At 39.6% G+C, this 26,289-nt stretch overlaps 2 protein-coding genes across 4 annotated transcripts in view; both read right to left on the reverse strand.

Annotated features, from left to right (window-relative positions):
• The window catches only part of sulf1 (sulfatase 1), a 60,736-nt gene extending 39,267 nt beyond the window's left edge, over window positions 1–21,469 (reverse strand). For all 3 annotated transcript variants that reach the window (XM_055151077.1, XM_055151079.1, XM_055151078.1), the window contains exon 1: window positions 21,201–21,469. The gene's annotated coding sequence lies outside the window, so the exon portion shown is untranslated. The remainder of the gene's footprint in view (window positions 1–21,200) is intronic.
• The window catches only part of cunh8orf34 (chromosome unknown C8orf34 homolog), a 60,532-nt gene continuing 48,903 nt past the window's right edge, over window positions 14,661–26,289 (reverse strand). Inside the window, 1 exon segment of the mRNA XM_055150809.1 lies at window positions 14,661–14,797. Coding sequence (XP_055006784.1) covers window positions 14,661–14,797 — 137 coding nt within the window.

Below are 26,289 nucleotides of genomic sequence, written 5' to 3' on the forward strand. Positions count from 1 at the left end.
GAAGTCAAAGAGAATATCCAAGAGAGAAAGTATGAGTCACAACAGTGTCTTGACTACAATAAAGACTCCATAAAAGATTCCTGTTGAAAACACTGTTTCCTAGATGTGATAGACAACCACTGCTTTTTAAATTGCTCACAGACACACAACAGGTCACAGTGGGTGAGATTGTGTGTGACTTTTGGAGTCAATTGTCAAGGCTATGCAAGTCTTCGCCATCTGGAAAGCAGAAATATAATAATTCAATGCTATAAATAGAACACATGACAATCACTGTTATAATCCCTGGCTCAGACATTGTAGTGGCTTAAGTATTACCTAATGATGTTTAGAAAGATTCAACCAATGGGTCCCGTTATTCCCCTCAGATAAACTCGTCCTCAGTGAATTTCACAGTTAGTGGGTTTATGAGGAGGGCATAAACTTGTAAAGATGTAATAAAGATGTTGTTTAAGAATATGCAGATCGGGGGTTATGCTCAGAGAGGTGCACCACAGACATCTGCGCTTTTAGTATTCAGTAATAAAAATAAAAGAAACAATAGGATTTGAAAAGCTCTTTACACAAGGCACATGCAATAGTAAAAACAACATATGAAATGAAATAAGATGGTAAACATGTGATGAAACAACTATTGATTTTGAGCTTTTGTGGCTCTGATTTCCCCTCATAAAATGCAAGCCTTTTATTTAAGGATTAGACCCCTTTAAATTGTACTCCAGATCCACTGTTCCGGATCCACTATGAAAACTAACTCCATTTTCAGCCCATAAGTGACCTTTACTGACAGTCTGATCAAAATGGACCATAAAATACCCAACTTCAAACCAATAGAAGCCACTATTGCCATATATTAAATAAATGGAGGAGTCTGGCAGACATACCAGCTCTTGTCCAAACAAATTCATATAAGCAAAGTTTCTTTTTAAGTGGTGCTTCTGAGGCTCATTTTTATGACCAAATAGCTTTCCTCCACTGGCATTGTGTTTGTTCCTTCTAGCTTGACAAGAGGGCAATATATTAAAATGTATGAGGCTTCATCCTTCAAACAGAGCAGTGTTAGCAACAGCCAGACCACAGCACACAAACCCACAGTCACCAGTTTGTCATTGTTTCTAGTCAAAGGGCTTCATATCCATCCTGGCACTTTGTATGAAATGAATGATTGTACAGGAAGGCACAAGTGGCCATTAAACTATTAGCAGCAGGAAAGGAACATAGCTTCCAATGGGCAATGATATACACAAACCGAAACCAAATAACATGGAATTAAAGCGGCACTTAATGTGATTTGTAATGCCCCCCTTAATTTCAGACATGTTCAAACTAGAATTATTTCCTTTTCAGTTTCCATGTTTGTGCATATTTTTAAAAAGATCTCCCTAGAATCAACACAGCCGCCTTCAGATTACACTTGAGACATGATATACACAAACTCCCTAAATCTAAAAGCCAAAATAGTTTGTTTGAAATCTAAAATCTCATCAATTTGGGCCAAATTTGAAAAACAATGCATCCTGAGGCCAAAATCCTTTATTATCTTTACTGACAGAGCAACACAGCAAACAATATTCATTACATCTGACAACAACTACCTCATCTAATCTCACTGTTGGCTAATCTTCCCAGCATCAGCTCTGGCCTCAGTCTAAAACACGTACCATAGATATCACACAAGATTTCAAGGCTGTGAACATTGTAGTAGGTCACTTCAGAGCATTGCCATATCTACCAAAGATAAAGAGAACACATGAAAATTTGGCTGAAAATAAGGCCAATAAACTCAAAACAGTTTATCTGTCCGGGCACACTGTGGCTGTTTCTCAGCCAATTCCTCAAAATCTGACCTTCATTAAAATTACTTGACAAGCCAAATAACCAACAGCAAAAATGGAAATAGAAATTTGCAATGATTATTAAAAGGAAAAGTCAAGTCCAAGGTGAACTCAAATTTCGCCTCAGTCCAAGACCTCCCAGCTCTATGAAGCATTGTAGCAAATGTGCTCCAAATCAGCTGCACCACTTCTGTAGATAAACAACATGTCTCCAGAACATTATGTCAGCCTGTCCAGACCCTTCCTCCTTCACCTGTTTATCATTATTTATTTTATCTTCCCAGATGCTTAGCCTGGTTAGAAAATAGCCTGAGAAGTGTTTAACAATTCTAGGGATTATTAGCGAATTACTACAAAAATGTTTCTGTTAACAACAACACCGGCGGTATTGATTCTGTTTCAAAATTGGTAGCCTGGCTTTACCCCAGAGCTAAAACATCACTACTTCAGACATCTTTCAAATTAACAGACTGTGTCAAGTTATGCTTTCTTTGCAAAGTACATTACACTACTGTTAAATATATTTACTAAGCCTGGACAGTGCTGCATGAAGGCCGTCCATGGCTCATGATTTCACTAGTAAAAACTGGACAAGAACTGGCTCTAACTTGAAGTAAATAAAACTCAACATGTTCCCATAATAGGATTTTATGAAGTATTAGTGGAACATATTTTACTGGATACTGCCTGGTGATGGTTTATATACATTGCCTAATAGTGCAATGTGCCAACCCACTTTATACACTTTGAATAGGGAGACATACTAATCCTTTGCAGTTTTGATGGCACTGAGAACCATTTGAAAACATTTGTACAGTAACCTCAGGCTACCCATTCGCTCATGTCCATACTGCGCACCATAATTTACATTTAAGGATTGACTGTAGAATTGATAGTTTGCAATTGCCAGATCTTGCTGGTATAAGCCCCTCACTCAACGAAGATCCGTAGCAATGAGAAGCAGACCAGAGCAGGCATCAGCTGTGGTGTAATGGCTTTTAGAGATTTTGGTATTAACCCCAGAGCTTGTTTTGAAACCTCCGGGGGGGTACTGGAAAATGAAATGCAAGTGCTGTGGAAATCTGTGCTCCTCCTTTACTGGTAAAGGCACGTTTGAATAGTAGAAGACAGCAGACATTTGTGAAGGGAACATCTCACTTGGCTAAATTGAGCGTGCCTTATCCCTCAATGCTTACTGTTCCCTGAGTGGAATAAACTCCACCAGGTTCTATGGAGGGTCTTTGGGACCTTTCTGCATTCTTTCCATCTGTACATTCCTGCTTTAGGAGTGGAGGTAGTGCTGTAGGTGACCACAGTCTGTCCCCATCAACTAAACCTGACTATTTCCTACATGGTACATTTACCTTGTTGTCCTTGCCAAGTATATTAGTAGCCAAGTCGTTTAGCATTAGCTCCTGAACGAAAGCTGGTAGAACAAAAGTTTCATTGTCTATTCTACAGAGTGTCAAATACAAAATCTGCACATGTATAAATAAAATAATTCCTTAATGTAAAGACGCTGACTTACGAAAATGTTAACCATTTGGTCCAATAAAGTCCTCTCCAGATGGCCTTAACTTGGCGGTAGCTCTTAGACTGCCTGAGCTCAGCCTGGGTTACAATTTACCTGCGGCAACAGGGCACTTCCCTTTTGATTTCTGCAAAGTTGCTCTGATCTGTCAAGCAGAAAAATAACCAGAGGCTCCTTCAAAGACCAGGTCCCTCATAGCAGCCCAGGCCAGAGTGCTATAGGCTTAGAGAGGAGTCTGTGGCTAAAAGACGTCTTTATATGAAAATTGGTTTAATTAAGATCAGTGGAATACTTTGGGGGTCAGTGAAAAAAAAAGAAAACACATGTTGACAAGCATAAATGTCTGCACCTTCTTATAAATGCATTGTGAGAAGTATTTGAGTTGATGTTTATGAGTTTTCCCCCTGGATCTGCCCGACCATACACAAAGGACACAATGTGGCTAGTCAGGAGTAACTGTACAAGTGCTGGAAATGCTGAGGTGTAAAAGTAGGTTGTGAACAACAAGACACTGTTCTAGCGGCAGCATGAGAGGTGTCTGTGCGGGTGAAAGCAAACACCGTCCACTAAAACTTTATCTTAAGAGCTGTTTTACAGTTTCTGAGGAGAGGCCGGGGAAATGGACTATGCATTGTGGCATACTGTTGCTATACTCTCCTTTTACTATATCCAATTCTGTCTCTCTCTAATCACACAGCACAGGTCTAAGTTAATAGAGCCTTATGCACGTTTTTTTTTTTACTTTAACTTTTTTAACTAACAAATTATTTAAATCATGAATCTAGACAACAAATAAACCTCAAGTTTGGTGCAAGCATTATAATGTTATAATAACTGGAGTAAGATAATTTGTCTTCTAGTCTGTAGTGTGTAACTCTGCAGTGATTTTGACCTGCTGCACGATGCTGTGCTCTGGTCCAGAGCTGCAGAGGTACACGGACTCTTCTACAAACAAAAATAAGGTTAGCTCTCATTTACGGCTTTCTACATCTTTTCCACTGAAGCGGATGCTTTACTAGCACATAAAAGCATGTGGCAAGTATTCAAGCTGTAGTCTGGAAGATAACAGGTTTCAGTTGGTCTAGCCCCTGGACCAGTGCACTCACAGCGAACAGTGGCTCAGTTTTCAGAGAAAGTGAAGACATTGAAGTCATCTGTCTGGGGCTCTATAGATGCTTTTTGGAGAACTCTGGGGTTATGAGTTTGGCTCGTGTTTCGTGGCTCTGCAGGAACTGACCTGAGTGGGACCTGCAGATTAAGGAACCATCTGGGAGCTGCAACCTGAGCCTGGACAGGAGCAGTGGCAGGCCTGTCTTGGGACACTCTTGCACTCATGTACACACACACACGCACAGGAGTTCTTTCAGAAAATATACACAAGTGCAACAATGCCTTTAGAATCACTCCCAAATGGGTTCACTGAAATTTTCAATGTAAGAATCAATGGAAAACAATTATGCCATGACACTTTTTCCCATATCCACTAATGTTCCCCTGCATTCAGCAGACTCTGCTCAGAGGATCATTTGCCCCCTATGGACAAAGTGAGTTCCTGAGTGACATCAGGAGGACTGGTCCGGCCGACTCCTCGTCAGCGGGCTCTGCTCCTCAGGTCCTTTGGTGGCAGACTTAATCAGCGTGCAGCGCACAGCATTGAGCCACAGGGAGAGTGCAACGCCTGGTTTCCATCTGAATGAGCAGTAATGGTTTCCAATGTCGTCCTCTGCACTGCAGTCCTGTCACAAAACACATACTGATAGATAATTTTATAGAAGAGTCCTCTTTTAAAGCAGCCTTTCATGTTTCTAGTAAAATGCCTTTCCCTAAAGCAAATGTCAGAACCAATATATACTTTTCAGAGCTCAAAGTCTGAGTACAGAAAGAGATCTACCTTAGTAACAGCATAGAGCATCCAATACTAAAAAGATTAAGAAATAAATGTCTTCCAGGTCAACAAGTTAATAGCAAATTCTTGCTGCTCATTCTGTCTCTCACACCTCAAGAATCTGAAGACTCATCTTTGGACAGCCTTGTCTCCATGCAGACTCAACAGTAGAGGGCCCCGATTCCATCTTTAGCCTAATCAAGAGTTTATTTTATAATGACAGGTCTATGATCCACAGCACAGCACTGAGCACAGGCCTCACAGCTGCTGCATTCAAATACAGAACACACAGTAACAGCCCACCATCTGTTAGAGTGTCATTAATCAAACTCTTATCACAGGCACAACCATGCTCAAACTATTGTTCACACCACTTTAAAGACTTCATTTGTGGATACAAATGTTTTAAAATCAAATGTGATTTTTTTCTTTAAGAGAAAACAAATGACTTTCTCATAGGTCATTTGATTTAATTTAAAGATATGAGTGTACATCACACAGTTGTGTCTGTGTTTTACAAAAGGAACAAAAGGTTGTCAGCAGCAATGAAACAAGGTCAATCTTTCATGTGCATTTTGAATATGTCATTGTGAAGAAGAAAGCATGACCACCCACTAATACAGCGTTTAGAGCCATCAAATTTTTATGGCCAAAATCCACCATTTGGGTATTTGAAATCAGACCTGTCAGTCAATTTAAGAGAGATTGTACTACACAAGTGTCTGAGAAAAGTAAACTTTTCACTTTTCTTAGTTTGCTAAAACCTTATTCTTAAGACTTCTAGACCTCAAAAGTGCTGACAATACCAGGATCTACTGATCCTGATAAAAAGGCAACCTCTTAATACTTCATAATAGAGAGGTTAAGAGATTTTCATGCAATTTGGAAATGAGCACCATCAGGAGGAAAGGTTAATGGAATTTATAGTTCAGAAAATACAAAGCGGCAAGTGTTAAGAGATAATATTAAAAGACACAAAGTCCAGCAGTAACTCATAGCAGGAGGGTAGTGAGGCAGTAAACTATAGGCTGTTAAAACAACATGAAAAACACCTGTTATTCCAGGTTTAAAACACGGCAAGAACACACCACTGTGACCGGAGCATAGTGGAAAAACCTCTTCAAGCTCCCATCTGAAAAGTCCATCTCATCTTCCGACGTGCTGCCTCTACAACAATACAGCCAGAAATGTATACGTTTAATACAGCCAGAAATTTATAAGCTTAAAACATAAGGGTGCATCTCTGACATAAAGTGCAGAAAATACAGCTACTGTGACAATGATGGTATGTATCTAGTTCACCAAGGGTTAAGTTGCCTATCTCTCTTTATTCTAAAATGTTTCAAAGAGCTGTTCAAATGTTTTCATCAAGGGAGTCATAGTGACAGATAAAGTGGAGAGCCACAGACAAAGCACAAAATTATTTAACCTGAGCATTTTAACAGGTTTGGCCAAGCCACCAGATCGTCATTCAAACTTAGAACCTTAACACATCCAAGTAGTTAATAGTTAATAGTTTTAGTCAGTTGAAAAAAGTTTTAGGGCCAAAAAATTGGTGTAAGGACCGCATTTGGCCCCAAGACATGGAACACAATCATTCAACAGCCATATTAAGTCAGACAAGACCTGGAAATTCAATGGAACATTTTTATTTAGTTTTAGTGAGATAAAAGATGCACATTGAATGTTAACGTAGTAAAAATATGTGTGCTTGAAAACGTGCTGTAATGTAATAATAGGCAGCATAGTGTGAGAAAGGCTGTCTATAACAGTGAACAGACCCAGGCTTTGCACTTTAAATGTTTATTTTTGCAGCTTTAAAGATTCTAAAGAGGCACTAAAAGGGATATTTGATGGATTTGGACAGACGCTCGGAGAAAAGGGCAGATTTAAGGAACAGACCTCTGGAAATGGTAGAAAAGCTAATGGTCTAATGTTGTGACTTCAAAGTAAAAAGCCTCCCGCTCAGTCAGTGTCAGTCTGAAACACTGCATGTTCTCTGGGTTTGAAGGACAGATGGATACTAATGGGGCATTAGCCCCAATGCTTCTTCTGCAATGAAAGTGCCCTAATAAAAACATTACAACATCTAAAAGCAATGTTCAAAGCTACAAGAAATGGAGGGTCCCGAGACCATTTTGTGTCATATAAAAGCTCTGCTGCTGTGCGAGATCTGTTTTCATAGTAGACTGTTCTGCTTGTTTATGCAGTGTGTAGCATTATTATACTGAATCCTTCTTTCCCCCTCAGTATTCATCTCTGCAGTGCTGTGGATCACTTTCATTCTTTTCATCACTCTATTAAACTTTCTCTTTGCTTTGGTCCTTGCTCTTACCCTTTATCCTTGCATACTATTCCAGATGTTCACTTGTGTCGAAGGTGCTTCATAAATCCTTCCTTTTGCCTGTCAGACACTGCTGTTGCTGCTCCTTTACCAGCTCACCAGCCCCCTCAGTAATCAAACCACACTCAGACTGGCCAGTTTGCTGGTATCCGTGTATCAGGGCGCGCTAAGGCGCTCTATTTTCTTTAGGAAATGACTCATAAATTAGTTGAGCTCCCAGCTCCCAGGCTGGCTGTGAAAGAGGCAGACAAACCTCCACAAGGTCCTCTGATTAGTGAGGCAGCAGAGAGAAAGGCCAGACAGGCCAAGGCTGCAGCAGCCATTTAGGACCAGCACCGACCGACAAAGAAAACATATTGATCACATGCATTCTGTGGATGTGACAGAGGAGGGCAGGAGTCTGTATGCTACATGAATTAATCCACAATAAATAAAAGTGTTGTCTCAGTGGACACAAAAGCCAGTGTGTGAGGTACAAGCCTTAAAGAAGAGTGACTAATGCAGTGTCTACGGAGGAGTAAGCTGCAGCTCCTCCACCCTCTGACACTCACAGCCTAATCCTGCCTCATCATTCCACCAACACATCAGGAAGAGCAGAGACGTGCCAGAGACCGTAAGTTGTACTAACATTTACATTTGAGCACTTAACTTCTGGACTTATTTCAAACATGGGAAAAGCAGCACATTTTTTCCTTGTAAATCACAGGTATGAATGCGAGTCACTTAAATTCCATAACATAAAATACATTTATTTTTATTATTTACTCAAAAACTTTGCTGGTGACTTTTTTGTAAAATTCATAAAACAATAGCGGAGAATGTGGCATCCAGCACTTTATATTTTAAGCACATCTCTTTAAAAAGGAAATAAAAGTGTTGGAAGGAGAATGCCAATAACCCAGTCTAGATTTTATCTGCATGTCTGAGCCTCTGACTCTGAGGTACACCTGGACGTTTACTTTTCTCGCTCTATTCTGAACACGTATACTGAAATGTATGACCATGTGTAAAGACTTTTAATAAAGATATGTACACATATTAATAAGATTATCTACTGGCAATTTCAGTGAAAGAATGCAAGCAAATGCAAAATATATGAATGGTGCATTAGTCGCATAATTGGCGTTATGAAATTTGTGAGGCCTTTCCACACACACCTCCAAAACTGTTGCCACTAAGACTAATTAAAAAGTCTCATGTGGCTAAGAGCACGACAGTCACGGAGTCAAGCATAATTAAACTATGTTAATTATGTATATCTGAAGGATTTGGACAAATGAGCTTGTTTTAACAGCTTGCATGATTGTGCAGCACATTTCCATTCACATTTTACAACAGAGGACATGGAGATTTGAGTTGTGAAAGAAAAGGTTTATGGATAATCCCCAAGGATCCATTGGGACTTATGGGTTTATTTAAGCAGAGTCCCTGTGGAGAGACTTCTAACCTACTGTTCAGATGGACATAAATCCCATTTAAGTGCACAGTCAAATATGTAAAAACAAAGTCTAAATTTGGCACACGATTATTGGTGCCACTTAGGGTCAACTCGGCAGAATAAAGTGCCCAAACGTTCGTACAGAGTCAACAAGGCATTCAAAACTCCAAGTCGAGCAGAACTCTCACATTATTAAACTAAGCATCTGTGCCCAGAATGGCATTTAAGACAGACATAAAACACAACTGTCTGGACATTCGGACGCAGTAACATTGAGCCTGAATCAAGAGAGTATTTGAGAAGGGCCAGGTGACGTGTCGTCTTGGGGACAACAGGAGCGGCTCTGTGCAGTGGTGGGACCATGAGTCAGTGAGCGGCGCTGCTCGTGATTCTCAGCAGGACAAAAACATGGAGGGTGGAGGGGAAACATAAAGCCCCTCAGGACAGGCATGGGATGGCCATTTTCTCACACAATTAAAGCAGCTGTCCATCACCTCCACTGCTTCAGCTCAGACCAGGTCAAGTCTGCCTCTGCTGCCAAGACCACAGCCCACAGGACCCTGCACGGGGGGAATTAGCATTTTACGGTGGCTACAACGAGGAAGGGGCCATCCAAAAACAAAGTATTGAGTGGAGAGAGGGGCCGGGCTGGAGGAAGTAAACACCAACTTGTGATGCTGTAATGACGGTGATCGTTATTTGTCGAGTTGTAAAAGAGTAAAATATAAGTGAATGGATTCTATGGATACTTGTTGAATTAGGAAGTTCTGAGAGTGGAGGTAAAAGGTATAAAAGCATTACTGTTCCAAATGTACATGACACTTCCTGAATATGATTGATTTATGGGCCAGGACAGTAATCCAATTCCATTGAAGCATTTTCAGGAAATGATTAATATGTTTAAATTGAATTATGACTACTTTTATTATGTTTCCAGACTGGGTTGTAGCTGTACTAATTTTGGCTATGTCCCATAGCCATAATGTACCTCACTCCCATTCCAGCCTGGTGCATTTATAGACAACCAATAAGCCATTTATCTGTAGGTTCAAATGTAGGAAGACATTTGCTCATGTTTAGAGCTTCATGGGGAAACCAATGAGTGTAACCTGAAATAAATGTAAGTAAATTAAACATATTCAAAGTGCAGCAAACGTTTACCACTGACAGGAAATGACTGAAGAAATGTGCCACCTGTGTGAGAATCATCAGGTCATTGTTACACAGTCAAATGTTAAATGGTTTTACAGCTGCAGCATCAGGCTGACAGAGTAGCACTGACCGGGCCATGTCACCTCATGGAAAACAAAAGGGAAATCAGACATTTGAGCTTTGATGGAGTATTTGATGAGAAACTAATCATTAACTTTTTCTGAAGGCGTCTGAGGCCATTAACCCCTGGTCAGTTGCTCTGTCACCAACTCATCCATCTTCATCTGTTTAAGCTTGTGCTCCAGGCAGGTTGACTAGTGTTGCCGAGAGAAACAAGCTTTGTTATTAGTGCATGTTTACAACACAAAATTGAGAGTTCACAGACCACAAATGTTGTGTATCCAAAATCTCAATTTCCTTCAGTGCTTCTGAAAAACATTCCTTTTGCTGTAAAGAAAGCATAATATAAAATGTGTCATGAACAAATGCAAATGTCACATTAATATTCCGATTAAATGGTGGCAGATGGTAAGAATGAGAAGGCAGATGCTAACCCATTTTCAGACATGTCATTAGGTAACAGTATAATTATTATATTATTCTATCAGTGTTTTCTCAGGTGTTTAATGTCTCATGATATTATATCATACATTTTGATAGTCACTCTTGAAACATGAAGTCATCAATTTGCTTTGGCAGGCTTTTTTAAGTACACTGTTGATAGCGATCCTTTCTCAACATCTCAAAATGTTTTTACATATGCACAACATCTCCATTGAGACAAAAAACAACAAAGACCACACTGAAATTGGGACTCTTTTCCTGTGGGCCATTGCTGCCACCTGTGCACACATGATCCAAACTTTGTACTCATTAACACACAGAGAAGTCCCCTCACTGGGATAGGGGCGACCCTCTTGGATGTGAGAAAGTGGTGTTTGTAGGAATCTAGCAGGACAAGTCCCTGTTGATCCCCACCACGCCCACTGGTTTCCTCTCTGAAGGGCCTGTAAGGTAAATATCAGCAGGACGGAGATGGTTCCCCTGTGCAGCTCCTTGACCACAAACGCAAATACACACATACTCACAGAAACGCACACACATAGCTGAGGAGTTAGCTATTGCCCGCTCCATCTCCCATCCTCTGACATTCTCATCACCTTCCCCCGCACAATCTGACTTCCTCCGTTTCGCAAGCCTCGTAAACAAACATGCGCCAAACGCTAGCATCGAATGAGTGAAGCAGCAACCCTGGCCAAGTGTCACCCCTACGCACATCCTCACCACTCGGAAAAATGTCTCCCAAAGTGCCCATTCAAACGTCCATATACTTAGCATTTTGTATACATGAATGCTAAACTTCTTTCCACTCTTCATCTTTATAACATTTTTCGTTTTCTTGGCCAACAGGTCCTCCCATCTGTTAGCCAGCTGGTGATGGGGGGGGGGCTGGGGTGTGCAGGGCAGGGAGAGGAGAGGATGGTGGTGGTGGTGGTGGTTTGCTGATGGTAACAGGCTAAACTTTCTTTTGGTGAGTGTAATAGCTCTAGTGTGGCTCTCATTAAGGCCTGGCTCAGCACTGGGTTAACCTTGCAGCATGATGTCACATCCAGGCCACAGACACGTGAAGGCTGCAGCATTAGAGCGATGTCACTGGATTACACGCTCCTGTTGAGAAATTAGCCTCCTGTCTGATGTTTTCATGTAGCCCAAGTTGAAAACTCCAAAGTTGAAAACTGACATTTGCAAAAATGTCCAAGGCAAAAGTGACTGCTCAGTTTGAGATTGCGCCACTACACAAAATGTTGACCTATCACTGTGGAATAAAGACAGAACAAGTATAGTTTAAAAGTGTAAAATGTCTAGCTTTACTCTAACAATGTCCTTGCCCATTTAGAGCTGCTTTATCAGATGTTCACCTCCTGCACAAAAGTTGATTTCCAGACAAATCTTCCATGTTAATAAAACTGACCAACTGAAGCAAATCTTGATCGAGAGTTTAACAACTATCAAACTAACAATAATATTTGCCTCAATTAATTAAGCCAGTTTTGCATTGATTGCCTCTTAATTATGGCAATAAACCTGGTAGCTTCATCGTCACATCCAGTGGAAGCCTAGCCAGGCTGGCTCCACCTAGTGCCTCCGCTCAGTTTCATTTCTCTCCAGCGACTAGGTCAGGAATTGGAATAGACTAAATGGTTAGCAAAAACCCCAGAAGTGCGAGTTTGGGCACCATCCAATCAGCGAAGAGCCATACATTCTGTGTTGACAACGATTCTCGAGATCGAGGATTTAAAGCTCGAATAAAGAGAATGTTCAGTGAATTTTATCAAGGGGAAAGACGTTATTGCCCTTCTTCCTACGGGATTTGGGAAAAGCTTAATATACCAGTTAGCCCTGGTAGCGGTGCATTACATATGCCACGAACAAATAGTAGCGACTGGTTAAATTTTAAAAAGTACCTGCCTACCGTCAAGCAAACAAATTCTAATGCTGCAAGGTCAGACAGTTTCTACGAAGTGAAATCGGCTGATGAAGGTTAGTGGAAGCCACAGTCACTAACACAAAGCCCAAAGTTACTTGGTTAGTATCGAAGCTTTAGCTTCCAAAAGCTTAGTAAGTTCAATTATTCTGATTAACTACAGCTATTGAGTTATTGATTTTTTTTGTGTCAAGTATTCTGCTTTTTTTAGTATTCGTAAGTGTGATGGTTTCCATGTGTGCATAATATTGCGGCACGAGATCTTGTCCCATTCACATTCCTATTCATAATATAATAAAACAGAAATGTTTTTTTTTTTTCATCCTTTCATTAAAATTTATATTCCTTGTAACGTCTTGCCTAGTAATAAATATTCAATAGTGATAAACTCGGGGGAAAGTAACAATGCAATGTAAATAGTAAATGCTTCCCTTGTTTACATTCTTATTCAGGTCTTGTATGGTGAGGGCTAATGATCAGGTTGAGGGCAGCTCTGAAGGTCTCTGAATGTAACGTGACTCTGCAGCCTGGCTCCCTCTCTAATGATGTTGGCTCACTCCCACTCCCAATGTTGGTTTAACCTGATGTTAATGTGGCCGTACCGCACTTCTGAAACTAAGTTCTGTTCCACAAGGCCTAACATACATGTCAGCTCACTCACAACTGCTGTCAGGGGGAATGTTTGAGGACCACTATCTGAAACATGAGGCCATTTCATTTGGGAATAACACAGCTGAAAAGTGGCAGCCACAGAGTACTTTTCTATCACACTTACATTTGCCCAAGGACAAGCCCCACATGAAAGTGCCTCATACAACACAGTCCTGATTTGACAGAATAAACTCATTACTGCATGTCTTTCAAAACCTGCAGGAAGTACTTCACATTTTAGCACACTCTCACAAGCATTCATAAACACTGGTTTCTGCCCAAGCAGCATTTTACCAGACAATTTTAGACCTGCACTGTCATGGCAACTCTAACTTGACCTTTAACCCCTGATCACACTACACCTGTCAGCAAGTCACAACTGCACCATGGGAGCCCTGCCCCCCTTTCGTTTTCACTTCAGCATTTAACAAGGTCGTAAGGCAGCTGACCTTTAATACTTAGAGAAACTGCACGTTTTAGTATTACACAACATGTGTGTTTAAAGCATGCCAACAAATGCACCCTTCATCTGTCAGATAAGACACCTTGAAAGGACAAGTAAACTGCTGCCCCTTCAACCTCACAAACAATTGCTTTTGGATCACTTAAGTGCACCGGGGGCAAACTAATTGGTTCCAGGCACATGGGCAGGCTCCACTTGAACATAGAGAAATCCTGATAAAAATGTAATCCATCTTTAAGTTTATAAATGTTTAAAGAGGGCCCTCTACCCGATGCAAATATACTCTGATGTTGTTAAGACAACAAAACAAAGCTACCACAGAGGCAGTAATACCTTGCAGTGGAAAAATTAAAGATCAGCCATGGAAAAAGTGTTTCAGTCTGTGTGTCTCCTAATAGGGTATCAGTATTAACTTAAGATACGGCAGCAGCCATCCAAGCAAAGTGCTGTGTTTCTTGGACAGAGTTTTTGGAGATGCACTTTTAGCCTCTTCTGTGAATCCCCCATGGTTAAGGCCGAACAGCACAAGTAATCGACATGGAGACTAGAACAAACCCAGATGATTGCTTCAGTTGAGACTTTGAAGTTTTATGACTGTGGCTCTGGGGAGCTCTGAGGGCAAGGCCTGGAAACGCCTCGGCTGAATCAGGACTCCCACTTTGTATCATTTCTCTACATGTGCTACACAAATAAACGTGTCACAGAAAGCATGCCGTTCCATTATTTATACTTAACCAAATTCCCTATTCAAACGATTTTTCTTGCTTGTCTTCTGCTTCCTTTTCTGACGTGAGGTAAAAGCTAACCCTCATTCAATAAAATGCCTATCTATTCCAGCAAAGGTTTCCATGTCTCTCCAAACACACAGGGGCCAGGTCAGGAGAAAGGTCCAGCAGACAGAAAAACCATCTGCGTCCTCATCCATTCTGCTGGTCTGGACATGAGCAAACAGGCCGCTTTCACTGCCGTGGCAACCCCTTTCACTGCACTCTGGAAGCCTATTGGAGTCACCACTACAGCGGAACCAAAGCCTTCAATGAATTTATAGATTTAAGCTATTCCAGAGTGTCAGAAAGACTTCCTGACTTTTGTAATGCTGCTGATGGAGAAGCTCACATATATTAAGAAAAGGAGAAGTCATTTTCTAAGAAGTGTATCACCTGTACAACTATAAGGCTGTCCTTAATCTTTACATATGGTAATCATTGACTTTCCATAAAGACTTGGCTTGTTTCTTCAAACTTTTATGTGGTTGCTACAATAACATATTAAAGATCAGAAGATAAATATTAATGTGAGTAAGCATGGTTGAAAATGAATATGTTTTATACCAGTTTCTTGTCGACTTTGAAAATGCAGCCAAACCATTGTTTAGTCTGAAGGCGGTTTCATTATCATAAAATCTATTTTGGCCCGCCAGATTCTGCCCAGGGCGCAGTGTAATGGAACAGGTGCATCATTTGTCAGTGGTCACTTTTGCTTCTGGCTGTTTTTAAATCTGAACCCGCTGCTCTTTCAATTGCATGTCATTCAAAACGCCGTACTGTGATGGGAAAGTTCAGTCCTCCATCGGCTGTTTGCTTGGGCACTTTGGACAAATATTTCTTTTGTGTGGCTGTCTCCAAGCTGGGGTCCTTCAGACAAGAGTGAATCCAAAGTGCACTGCATTATAGCCTCAATAGCAGCGCTTGGTTGTCTCACCAGCTGCCCCTGTGTTTACACCGACACTACACTGTCCAGAGGTATGAATTAGCTTTATGGGCAGAAGGAGGCTAATGGTAGAGCACAGGCCCAGTACAGACAGCAACTACATCTTTCACTCTGGGACGGCCTTTCACTTACTTAAGAGCAGAGAGGGGGCTGGGTCATCCTCTTTGACACCTGGTTACAACACCTTAAAAGACCATTTAAATGCAACAAATAAGTAAATACAAAGTGTTTATGATAATGATAAAAGAGTAACAGCCATTTTATTGAAAATGTTGTAGTTATCTTGACTTGCAGATTTTTGCATTAAAACAGTTTGTTCCACTTCCAGCTTAGTTCAAGACTTGGTGAAGATGAACAGCTAGTAGGAATTTTGCTTAAAACATAAAAAATGCTTAAAAAATATCTGATTAAAAATCTAAATTGAGAAAAAACAAACAAAACTAAGGGTATAAAGTGATTTTACAAGTAATAATTCTGCAGTCTTTATTTTTAAACCAAAACTAATATATTTTAAAAGGTATGTTTTAACAGACACCTACCTATCTTATACTCTCAAAAATTTTGATTTTGTCAACATTGCACACCCACACATGCTGCTTGAATCTGTCCTTTTATATACTGATTAAACCAGAAATATGAAATATATCATAATGAACCTCAGTGTCTTCTGTTTTTCATTGGAGCCCAAAACATAGACGTGACATATGGTGCCATTCACAAAGTCAATCTTATCTGTAACGGCACACCAACTGCAAGGACGAGCAGCAGCCCTCACCACATGCTTCACTAAATCAAGCTGTGATTGTGTCCCGGGTCAGCGCTTGACGTGGTGCTGACCGGCAGGTGAGCCCATGTGACCACTTCACAGCCCCCGTCGCCTCAGCACTGGGCATGGAGCGGTGAAGAAACATTAAAGGCATATAGCAGCTGTAGAAAACATCTCTCTTTCTATGGTTCCTGGTTTTAAATGTGGTCTAGGCAGAGTGGTTAAAAAGTGGTATACATTAAGCGGCAAATGAACTAGATAGAAATTACAGTTGTGACTTTGAGAACCTAGAGCACATGCTGGAACTTGTAAATAGGGATGCACCAATCTGATACTGGTATCTGATATCGACGCGAATACTGAAAAATTTGCTGGATCGGATATCTGCTTCCAAGTACCAGTTCAGCAGATATCTTGGTTGGACATAAAAAATTATGTAATAAGACCATTTACTGATTGTAGTCAGCCAAGAATATCTCATAATGTTTAAGCTTTTATTTGTAAAAAGCTGTTCTGTGGTTACTCGAGAATAAAGAACAACTACATAACAAATGTTAATCAGTTTTGTCTTTTTTATATTTGCTTTAAGGAAATAAATTATGTTTTCAGTCTTTGTGCTGGTGTCAATTGATACTGGGGATTGGCTGATAAATCGGTATCGGAACTGAAAACAATGGATTGGTTCAACTCTACTTGTAAATGTTCACTGTTTACATCAACAACATACACATGTAATGAGTTCATATTACTGGAGAATAAGGTTTAAAAAAATAAATAAATCAATACTAAAACTAAATTTGAGGATGTATAGATACTGTTACAGATTAAAAAAAGACCAAATGATGAGACAAAAAAATGTATTGAAATGTCAAATTCATCATTGTGGTATTAAAAATCACCATCATGTATTAATGTCTTTCTTTAGTACCAAAATGTTGTGCTGAATTTGAAAAACAAATGTCATAACTCTATTCCATACTTTGTGGTTCTATGAAAAAAGATGTTGACACTAATTCTGATTGCCACTTGCACATGTTATAGTTGACATACATCTTATAAATGATTACGCTCCAATAGCATGTCCAGGAGGAGGAGAGCGAGTCGCCTGGAGCAACACCGTCTATGCCCTCTTGTGGAGAACTGGCACAATTCACCTGCGCAGACTGACCTCATCTCTCTGATGGATTCTGAAGACCATTATATTAAGCTTCATCTTAAACACTAAAGCCATTACCAAGCCCATGAAGTCATATTTAGACGAAAGAACTGCACCAGCACTGATTGTAGCGTGTAAATGAGCAATTTCTGAGCGTGCTACAAAGTCCAACTATGATTTCTTATTGACATCATAAGGAAACACTACAATTACAAGTTAAAGTTATCAATTATCTCTTGAAGTAAAAATTCCCTTTGCTTCTTCAAAAGGAGCCAAAGAGTGACATAAATATGAAATAGGGGCTTTCTGCAGGGAGCCTTTGTCAGAGAGAGATGAAGAAACAGACAATGGATGACTCACAGCCTGCAGCTCTTGTAACAGAAGTATTAGATGAAGAGTGAACAGAAAATGTAAACCACAATCCTAAACCAATCACCTTGTAATAAGTGTTTATGTGCTGGACTAAAGGATGAGAGAACAGGATTTTCGGATTAGATCAGCCTACTTTGGGTTCTATCTAGATATGTGGAGAGGGTAGTCAAAACAGCTATCCATACCTTAATACTAAAACCTGTATCACAACAAGAGTTTCTTTCTGAAGAAGTATCAATAAGTCTCACATACATAGGACAAACTTGTGACCTTGATCTACATGACATCCAAGTACTGAGCCTTTTCCTTCAACACAACATAAAAGATGATTTGCTGTGGTGAAAAAAATAATTTTCTCCTAAACAAATAAAAAGCCCAACAAAAGAAAAAAACATAACTCTAAATTATTCATTCAAATATAACAAACTATGTAGCCAAGTGATCTGTAAAGTAATGGTGTTTGTATATTTACATCAGGTTTCTTTGGATACAAAGGTACTTTTTATTTGCCCGTTCCTTCTAAGGGAGACTCCAGTGAGATCATTTACTATTAAAGCCTCATTCTCCACAATACATAGATCAAACTTGTGGTCTGAGATTTAACAAGCTGGACCATTTTAGTGCCTGTGGGTTTAGATCTTTGTGGTTCACGTCTAATAGGAGGCAAACATAGCGGAACTGTACAGACTGGTCCATTGAGGAGTGACTGAGGGGGCCTACCTGCTGTGCACTCCTCCAGAACACTTCCTTTGAGCAGTAGTTGGTAAAAGTAAAGTGTGAATTACAAGTGTATTGAGGTTTCAAGGTACTCAATTTAAATAAATGTCAAATTTACAACTCAAGACAAAAAAGTGTTAAGGGAAACTCTCCTTGAGACAGCTGCTATACACATCTAATCACAGCTTGTTTAAAGTCATAAAAGTGAAACCCTGAAAATGGAAATTGCTTTGTACAGCCAGAACAACAGTCAGATGAGTCACACATAAAACCTGATCCTCGCTTTGGGGATTTCATTCTCATTGCATGTCAATACCGCTAACATCTTAAGCAAATGACAAACTCCATCTTCAAAAACAGAATGTGACTTGTTAATGTTCCAGTGCGTCCATCACGCTTCAGCTGCTGTGAGCTGCAGCTAATGTTTCATGACCTCTAAATAGTTCCACTTCGCGTTGCTTTGCTGGGAAATCCACATCAGGCTTTTTGGCAGCGTTTACGTTTGATGAGGGGAAACAACGTCATTTTTGTGACTGAGATGGAGGACTAAACAAATAGTTTAGATTGTGACGAGTCATTTGCGCTTACTAAGAACCACAAAATGTGATAATGGGACTTCTGGTGGTTTGCAGGCTCTTTTATTAAGGTCAAGAGTCATTTCAAGTTTAAGTCCATATTCAATTCAAATCATTTTGTTTGGTCTCAGTTCAGTTCAAACTTTGAGCTCTTTTTTCACTGTACCTCTGTACCACTGAATCACAAAGGCAAGGAAATATCCAGCAGAAAATGTAGCTAATCTGACTACATGCTAGTCAGCTACTCTTTGGGCCCCTACAAACATGCTCTGAAATGTATGGGATTCTAGGATTTATAAACAAGTTGGAAATGAAATCATAATACTTATCTGGAAAACAAAGACTTTTTAAAAAAAATACAGCCTGATTCTGAAAACCACTTGTACCATTACTAATGTAAAAGACTGCACTCTCAGTCAGCTCAGGTACAAGTGAAGGGGAGCAGATGGAGCAGCAGGTGTGCAGCAGCTGAACTCTCTCACAGAGTTTTGGCTCCAGTAAAGACATCCTCCGGTGTCCTGTGGACCCAGATTCAGAGGTTATTGAACAAAGCTGATCAGGAAGCTCCTCCTCTCCCAAATGGCCAGTAACTGCATCATTGTTGAACCTCACCCTTGTATGCAATGTATGTCCCTCTGAGTCCTGATGAAATAACATGGACACACACATGTGAGCCAAATCAAATGTTTAGTTATTATTCCTGCCTCTCAGCGCGGCTCTGTGCGGGACAGCTACAGGCTAAACTGCTTAAATCACTCATTGGGTTACAAAGTGATGGGAGCAATGAGAGGTTGTGATATCCATCCAGATTTGAGGCAAAGGAAGTTAGTCATCCCAAGTGATTCTATTAGGAATAGTGAGGAGGAAACTGTGGTTGGAAATGCCAGTAACAGAATTTACAAGTACAAACCTGTGTTTTACTGCCTCCTGTGGTGAAGCTGGCATCTTTTCCCATCATCAGTGTGCCAATCCAATGCTTTTAGACTTAATCAAATGATTAAATTATCAACTGACTTTAAAAAAAACAGCACACTATGTACTTAAGGTTACATTTATTCCAGAAAACTGAACTTCTTTTTCAAACTGCACAAAAAGTAGAATAAGAGCTCACACTACACTGACACTGTTGCTGGATAGCTGACATCAAGCAAGCAATCACAGCTAGCATAGGCCTATAGATATTACTATGAACCTACTTTTGGACATAGGTATACACAAAGGTTAATAATACAGACCATTTAACTTCCTGTCACAATATTGTTTTACTCCACACTCAAACACAGAAAACCCATCCAAGACATGGTGTGCCACAGACCAAGATTAGATCCCAAAAATTTCAATACGCTTAATATGAGAACTAAGTTTCCCAGACCAAAACAAGACATTGTATATGGAGACAGGATGATTCATCTGACCCAGGTCTAAGTCTAAACCACCATATAACCACCGATATGTAACACTTAGCCCGCTAGGCCTTTGAAACGGTCCCCAAGAGTCTGGAGACCTGACCAGAACAAGGCTCAGAGAGGTGGTGCATAGCCAAAAGGAGACACAGACCAAACACTTCAAAACTCTATATTCAAGTGCATCTCTCATGAATAGACGCCAGGTCGAGATGACTTTATTGTCTTATATTCCCTTCTAATAAAACATATCAGTGACCAAACAGGCGTGTGATATAAATGAGAACATGTTTTCATTTTTTTCATAAGAAATATTTTCGTTCCAGTGAAAAAGAACAACAGAAATATTTCAACCACTTGTTTTTCACGGTTTGTAATCCTGTCCAAACCCAAAGACCTCAGAAAGCCACACAACATTGATGGATATCCTTGGTTTGCAGTGTTGGGGCAGTGATGGTCAACGAATTATTTTAATTTCGCCTGCATGGTCCAAAAATAGAATGCAGATGTTCCGTTTAAGATTGAGTGCTTTTCAAATCGTGTTTAACAGGGAAAAGATGTTAAATTAAGCCTAAATTAAATAGCCAATTCCAAACAAGATTCATGCGCACAGCAAAGTAGCACCAACAAATGTAAACCATCAAATAGAGGGACTGCTTTAGTAAAAACAAAAAACAGAGCGACCATTTAACTTGGTAAATGACTCTTGTAACTTACCTTTGAGTCGAGCTTCTTCGCGTTGTCCTCATGGAATCAACCTGGTGCGTAATGTTTTTCAATTGATGTCCACAAAGACGTGATCAGTCCTGTTCCTCTTCCGGTTCTGTTGACCCATGACACTTGACACACCTATCTCACCCTAACTTGTTTTGTGCTGTAAAACTAGACTTTCTATGTAAAGATAATTGTAAACATCAACTTAGCACAGGGATACATTTCTGACTGTTTGTGGACGCAGAGCACCTGTTTAGTCGTTTCAGCTCGTCGTTAATTGGTGGGCGGGGCTTACATCGGTGCAGATGACGTAACAATTTGTAACCAGGTACATTGCGCACCTCAATAAAGTCAAATTATGTAAAAAGTTGAAAAGTATTCGTTATAAGCTTGGTTATTTTCACAATATGCAGAGTTTGAGATACAGAATCTTCTGTTTCATAAATCATATCAAACGCAATATAATTACCTGGAGCCTAGATAAAATAATAAATAGGCTAAATACAGTAATTTATCTTTTTACTTTTTAATTTAAACTACAAAAACCTTGTCATCAGCCGTAGCCCTCAGATAGGCCCACTGTCTACTCATGCTCAGTAATCAGCAGTTGCTATGGGGTTGAATACCAAAGTCTAGTTTGGTAATAATAGACCAGTGAGTTCAGTGTTGCAGAACCAGATGAAAAGATTTGATGGAAAACACGAATACGACATTGCTGTCATCACAAAGTGGATTCCAAGAACAACTCTACAAACAATGACAGAGAGCAGACTCAGTGGGTTCACCAATATGTTTTGGCTGGCTCCACGTCACAACACTTAAAGGCTATGAAATACAAGATGAAAGAAGTAGCCTGCAAAAGTTTTCACTATTAATTTGGCCATTTTGTAAGAAAGTCTAGCCCTTTAAACTTGAAATCAATAGCCTCTATACTTCAACAAGTAGCTCCCAGTACAGTACACTACACTATAAACAGAAATTCATCTCTAAAAATCATTACTTATTCTTTAATTGTTGTGTGTGTGTGTGTGTGCACCCATTTTCATCTTCTCTAATTTCAAGGTTGTGTTCTCTCACTAGATAAGTGAAACACCAATGTCACCCTTAATAGGCATAGTATGAATTAATTCTAAACAGTAAACATATCCAGGTCCTCTTGAAGAAATTAATAGTTCACAAAAAGTGCACTGATTCCATTTGTTTTAGAAGTAGCACAGAAGTCCACAACTTCAATGAACGAGGAAAACAAACCCCAGATTGTTATGTTTTCAATGACAGTTACCATATAAAACACAGCCGCACAAATCTCCCCGGGTGGTTCAGGCCTTAATATGAAGCTTCTCCATAATTACACACTCCACTGTGCTGTTTGGAATACTGAAAGTGTAGCCATTTAAGCCATTTTTACAGACATAAGTTCGCTATATTTGTCATTTGGAGAGGCAAAGGATAGTTACTTCTGATGGCATCAAAGCAGATTCTTTTCCACATTGATTTACATAGAGGCCCATGTGTGCTTAAAAAGGAGGAGTGCACGTTGTTGAGTTGTAAATTAAGATGTGGGACAGGGTAGGGGCAGAGCGCTCGTGACCATTGATGGTGGTCCAGATCTCCCAGTCAGGCCTGCTGTTGTTTATGGGTGGCCTCTGCAGAGATTATGAATAAATGCAACGCAATAAACACTGGAAATGAAACAGTTTTGTTTTTTCTGTTTTTACATAATTAAAGTGACGTATCTGCTGCAGTGGAAAACAGTTCCCACCAGGCACGTGTTCAGTGAAGTATTGCATTTCAAAGTACAAATATGTGTATAACATTTAATAATTTACATTAACTGTGCACTATGCAACTTGGAGGATGTGGAGGGTCTGTTTATGTTTCTATCATTTATCGATGTTGATGAATGCTTTGCTTGGATTGTTTCACAGTATGGTATTAAACTTGACGATCTCCATGCAAATAAGCAGTAGATGCCACCAGACCAAGATACTGGTCACATCTGTGCAGAGGATGGCCCACAGACTGTAGGTGTGCATGTTCTTTGAGCAATAAAAACACCCATAATTGAATGAAAAGAAGATGGATAAGTTTAATGCCACCCTGTGAAACATTTCAGACAAGCAAGTGTCCAACCTTCTACCTGAAAAGTTACACAATGCACTTTTAAGTTACTTTACCACTGCTGCTGCTGTAATTGCCTTTTCCATTTCAACTACTACTACTGTACTACTACTGCTACAATAAAAACTTTATACTAACTTGTACTAATACTAATATAAGTCAGATGTTGGCATACTTAATTATTATGCTAACGTTTCTCGTAATAAAATTGGTTTGTGTTAATACACCCACAATAGAAGAACCTACAGTACTTTCCTTGCCTGCATATGGCTTCAGTGGGACATGTGATACTCTGGCAGTTGTGGTGAAGACAGAGGGAGATCAAGCCATTCATCTGATACATTCATTAAAACACACAGTACGAAACCCACCCGACATCTGTGGCAGTAATTCAAGTCACACAATCTTTTGGCTTATTCTAAAACTCTTCGTCGTGATGTTTTGCTGAAATCACTGATGAGAGGCATTAAGCAACAAGTGAAATGAGAGAAAATATTGATAGTATAAAATGAATTAATGTCTTGATCTGTGAAGGGAGAGCAGATGGGTTCCCAGCAGCTTTCCACTTCAAAATATAAAACATAATGATTTTAATATGTGATGCAAGACATTTCCTTTTTCTGTCAGGAAACATTGTTTATAGGAATATAAAGATTATATCATCAAGGCTCCACAGAGACCCATTTATGCCGTGTTCGCATTCTTTCATATTTTCATAAACCACATCCTTCTCTCGTGAGTACAAGATCTGCTGAAGCACAAGGATATCTGTCTATATACGGTGTTTTATAGGATCAGGATAAGAAGTGCACACTCTCACACAAATCCCTTTGGAGAAGTTAAAATGAATGCCAAAACTTCTAAAGCTTACGTGGTACAGTATTTACAGAGACGGACCATGATCATTCAGGCTTGACCAAGGTGTCCAAGGTGAGCTGCTGCTGACGTCGCCATGGTGACACTCAGACAACCACAGTTTTACCAATGTGTGCCCAACCAAAGACTGGAGGTTTGGAATCATCCACGCAGCAGAAATGTGTGTGTCTGTCATCACCATATTATGAGCACAAACCCAAAGTTACATGGATTATAGTTAGATTAAACACGGGCTCTTTTTAACACTCTGCTTTGGTTTTTATGACAGTTTCTATTTAGTCTCTGCTGTTGAAATTCAGTGGGGCCACGATGGCAAAGGATACTATATCTCTGAGTTCTGTCTGCATGCCCTCCTTGTGGCACTGTGCATTTTCTCTGGGTATACTGTCTTATAACATCAAACTTAGAGTCAGCATTGGTCTGTGTAATGTCTCCAATCATTCAAAAATTTGCCAATTTTTTGAGGTCCCTCTAGTCAACAGTTTGTTTATTTTTTTGCTTAGGTCATGTCTTCATAACTTCCAAGTTGGAGTCCAGTCAGCTACAAAATTATTGCCAAATCTGAATGGAGTAATCCTCAGTGGAGGTTGAAGTCCTTGTAATAGATTAGGAATATTAGTTTTGTCTTTTTAGTTGAATGATTTATCTATCTATATCAGACATTTTAAGTAAGAGATGATGTATTACCTTGACAAATTTCAATTGTAACTTGTATCTTTGTGAGATATCGTGAGACATCTGAGACACATCATTGCAAATGGACTGGGACCAATCATCAGTCAACCAAGAATCCAATAACTACAGACGCTGGATCAAAAAAGCAATAGAGATCAGGAAATGAGGCGCGTGCACTTTGAATCAAGACAAGGGAGCTTTCCAACTCTTTCGCACTTTTCCACTGACCAACAGCCAGCAAGGGGCGTGGTCAACCCGATACACAGCTGTCTTGGAATAGCCACACCTGAACACAAAATTGACTCTTCTGAACTTTAAGTCATGTTATAAAGTTGTTAGCTAATCAAAAATATACCTTGTTGTTCCATTCACATATGTTTAAGTAATCCTGGAGTATTAGTCTGTCTACATATCCAAAACTCAAAATGTTCTTTTCCACCTTGTGACATCATCTAGTGATTGCTTTCAAGTTAACACCTACCTTTTACCTTTTGTTCAGTAGAGATACGCAATTCCATGGTTAAAATATCCAAATGATTCATGTGAAAGTGTATAAAACAGAGTGAAGCACATCCTGTATTACCACATTGCATCATAAGGTGGTGTTTTCTGTTTATGAGGAATTCCTAACCTAAATATGCAGGATTTGTGTGTTAAACATGTGTAAATGAAACAAAACACAAGCTTAGGTATGGTTATGATGAAGAAACAACATTATAATATAGATAAAAAAACTGTAATATGGCATCCTTTAAGACACGTCACATTTCTGAAGAAAGCAGTTGAAAACATGTCAAGGTAATACATGCTACCTGTTTTGTATGATATAGGTGTACAACTTTTATCATTTTCACTGTAAATTCAAATGATGGTAATTTAAAAATGATGCAATCCAGTTTAATCTAACAAATATCTTAAGCCCTATTTGCACGGGATAAGTACAACCTGAGGACGTCTGGTAATTTGCAAATTAACGACCTAATTCTGTGTTACTTGCACATTCGCACAGGTTAAGCAAAGTCCATAAATTCCTCTTTTTTATTGACATTGACACAGAGACTGAAAAAGAAAAGAATGCAGAAAGAAAAGAGAGACATAGAAAAGGTGCACAGTTACAACAACAAACACTGAGATGCAGATTCGCAAGGGACTAGTATTACCATGGACGTCTGTGTTTGGCAAAATATAGTAGGTAATTTGTGGAGGAATTTTTACTTTACAAATTACAGACATGGCGCATTTGCACGGGATTAAGATCTCAGGCATTATTACATATCAAAGGGCTACAGGTAATACTAATCCTGTGCAAATAGGGCTTTAGTCAATGTGTTTTAGATGCAAGGTCATTTCAAATCAAGTCCCTCACCAGTCCAAAAGCACTGCATGTGTGGGTTAACTTTCAAGAACATCATATATCTGG

Source organism: Boleophthalmus pectinirostris, unplaced genomic scaffold (genome assembly GCF_026225935.1).
Source record: "Boleophthalmus pectinirostris isolate CB_2022bp ecotype Guang Dong unplaced genomic scaffold, ASM2622593v1 HiC_scaffold_15, whole genome shotgun sequence".
NCBI lineage: Eukaryota > Metazoa > Chordata > Actinopteri > Gobiiformes > Gobiidae > Boleophthalmus > Boleophthalmus pectinirostris.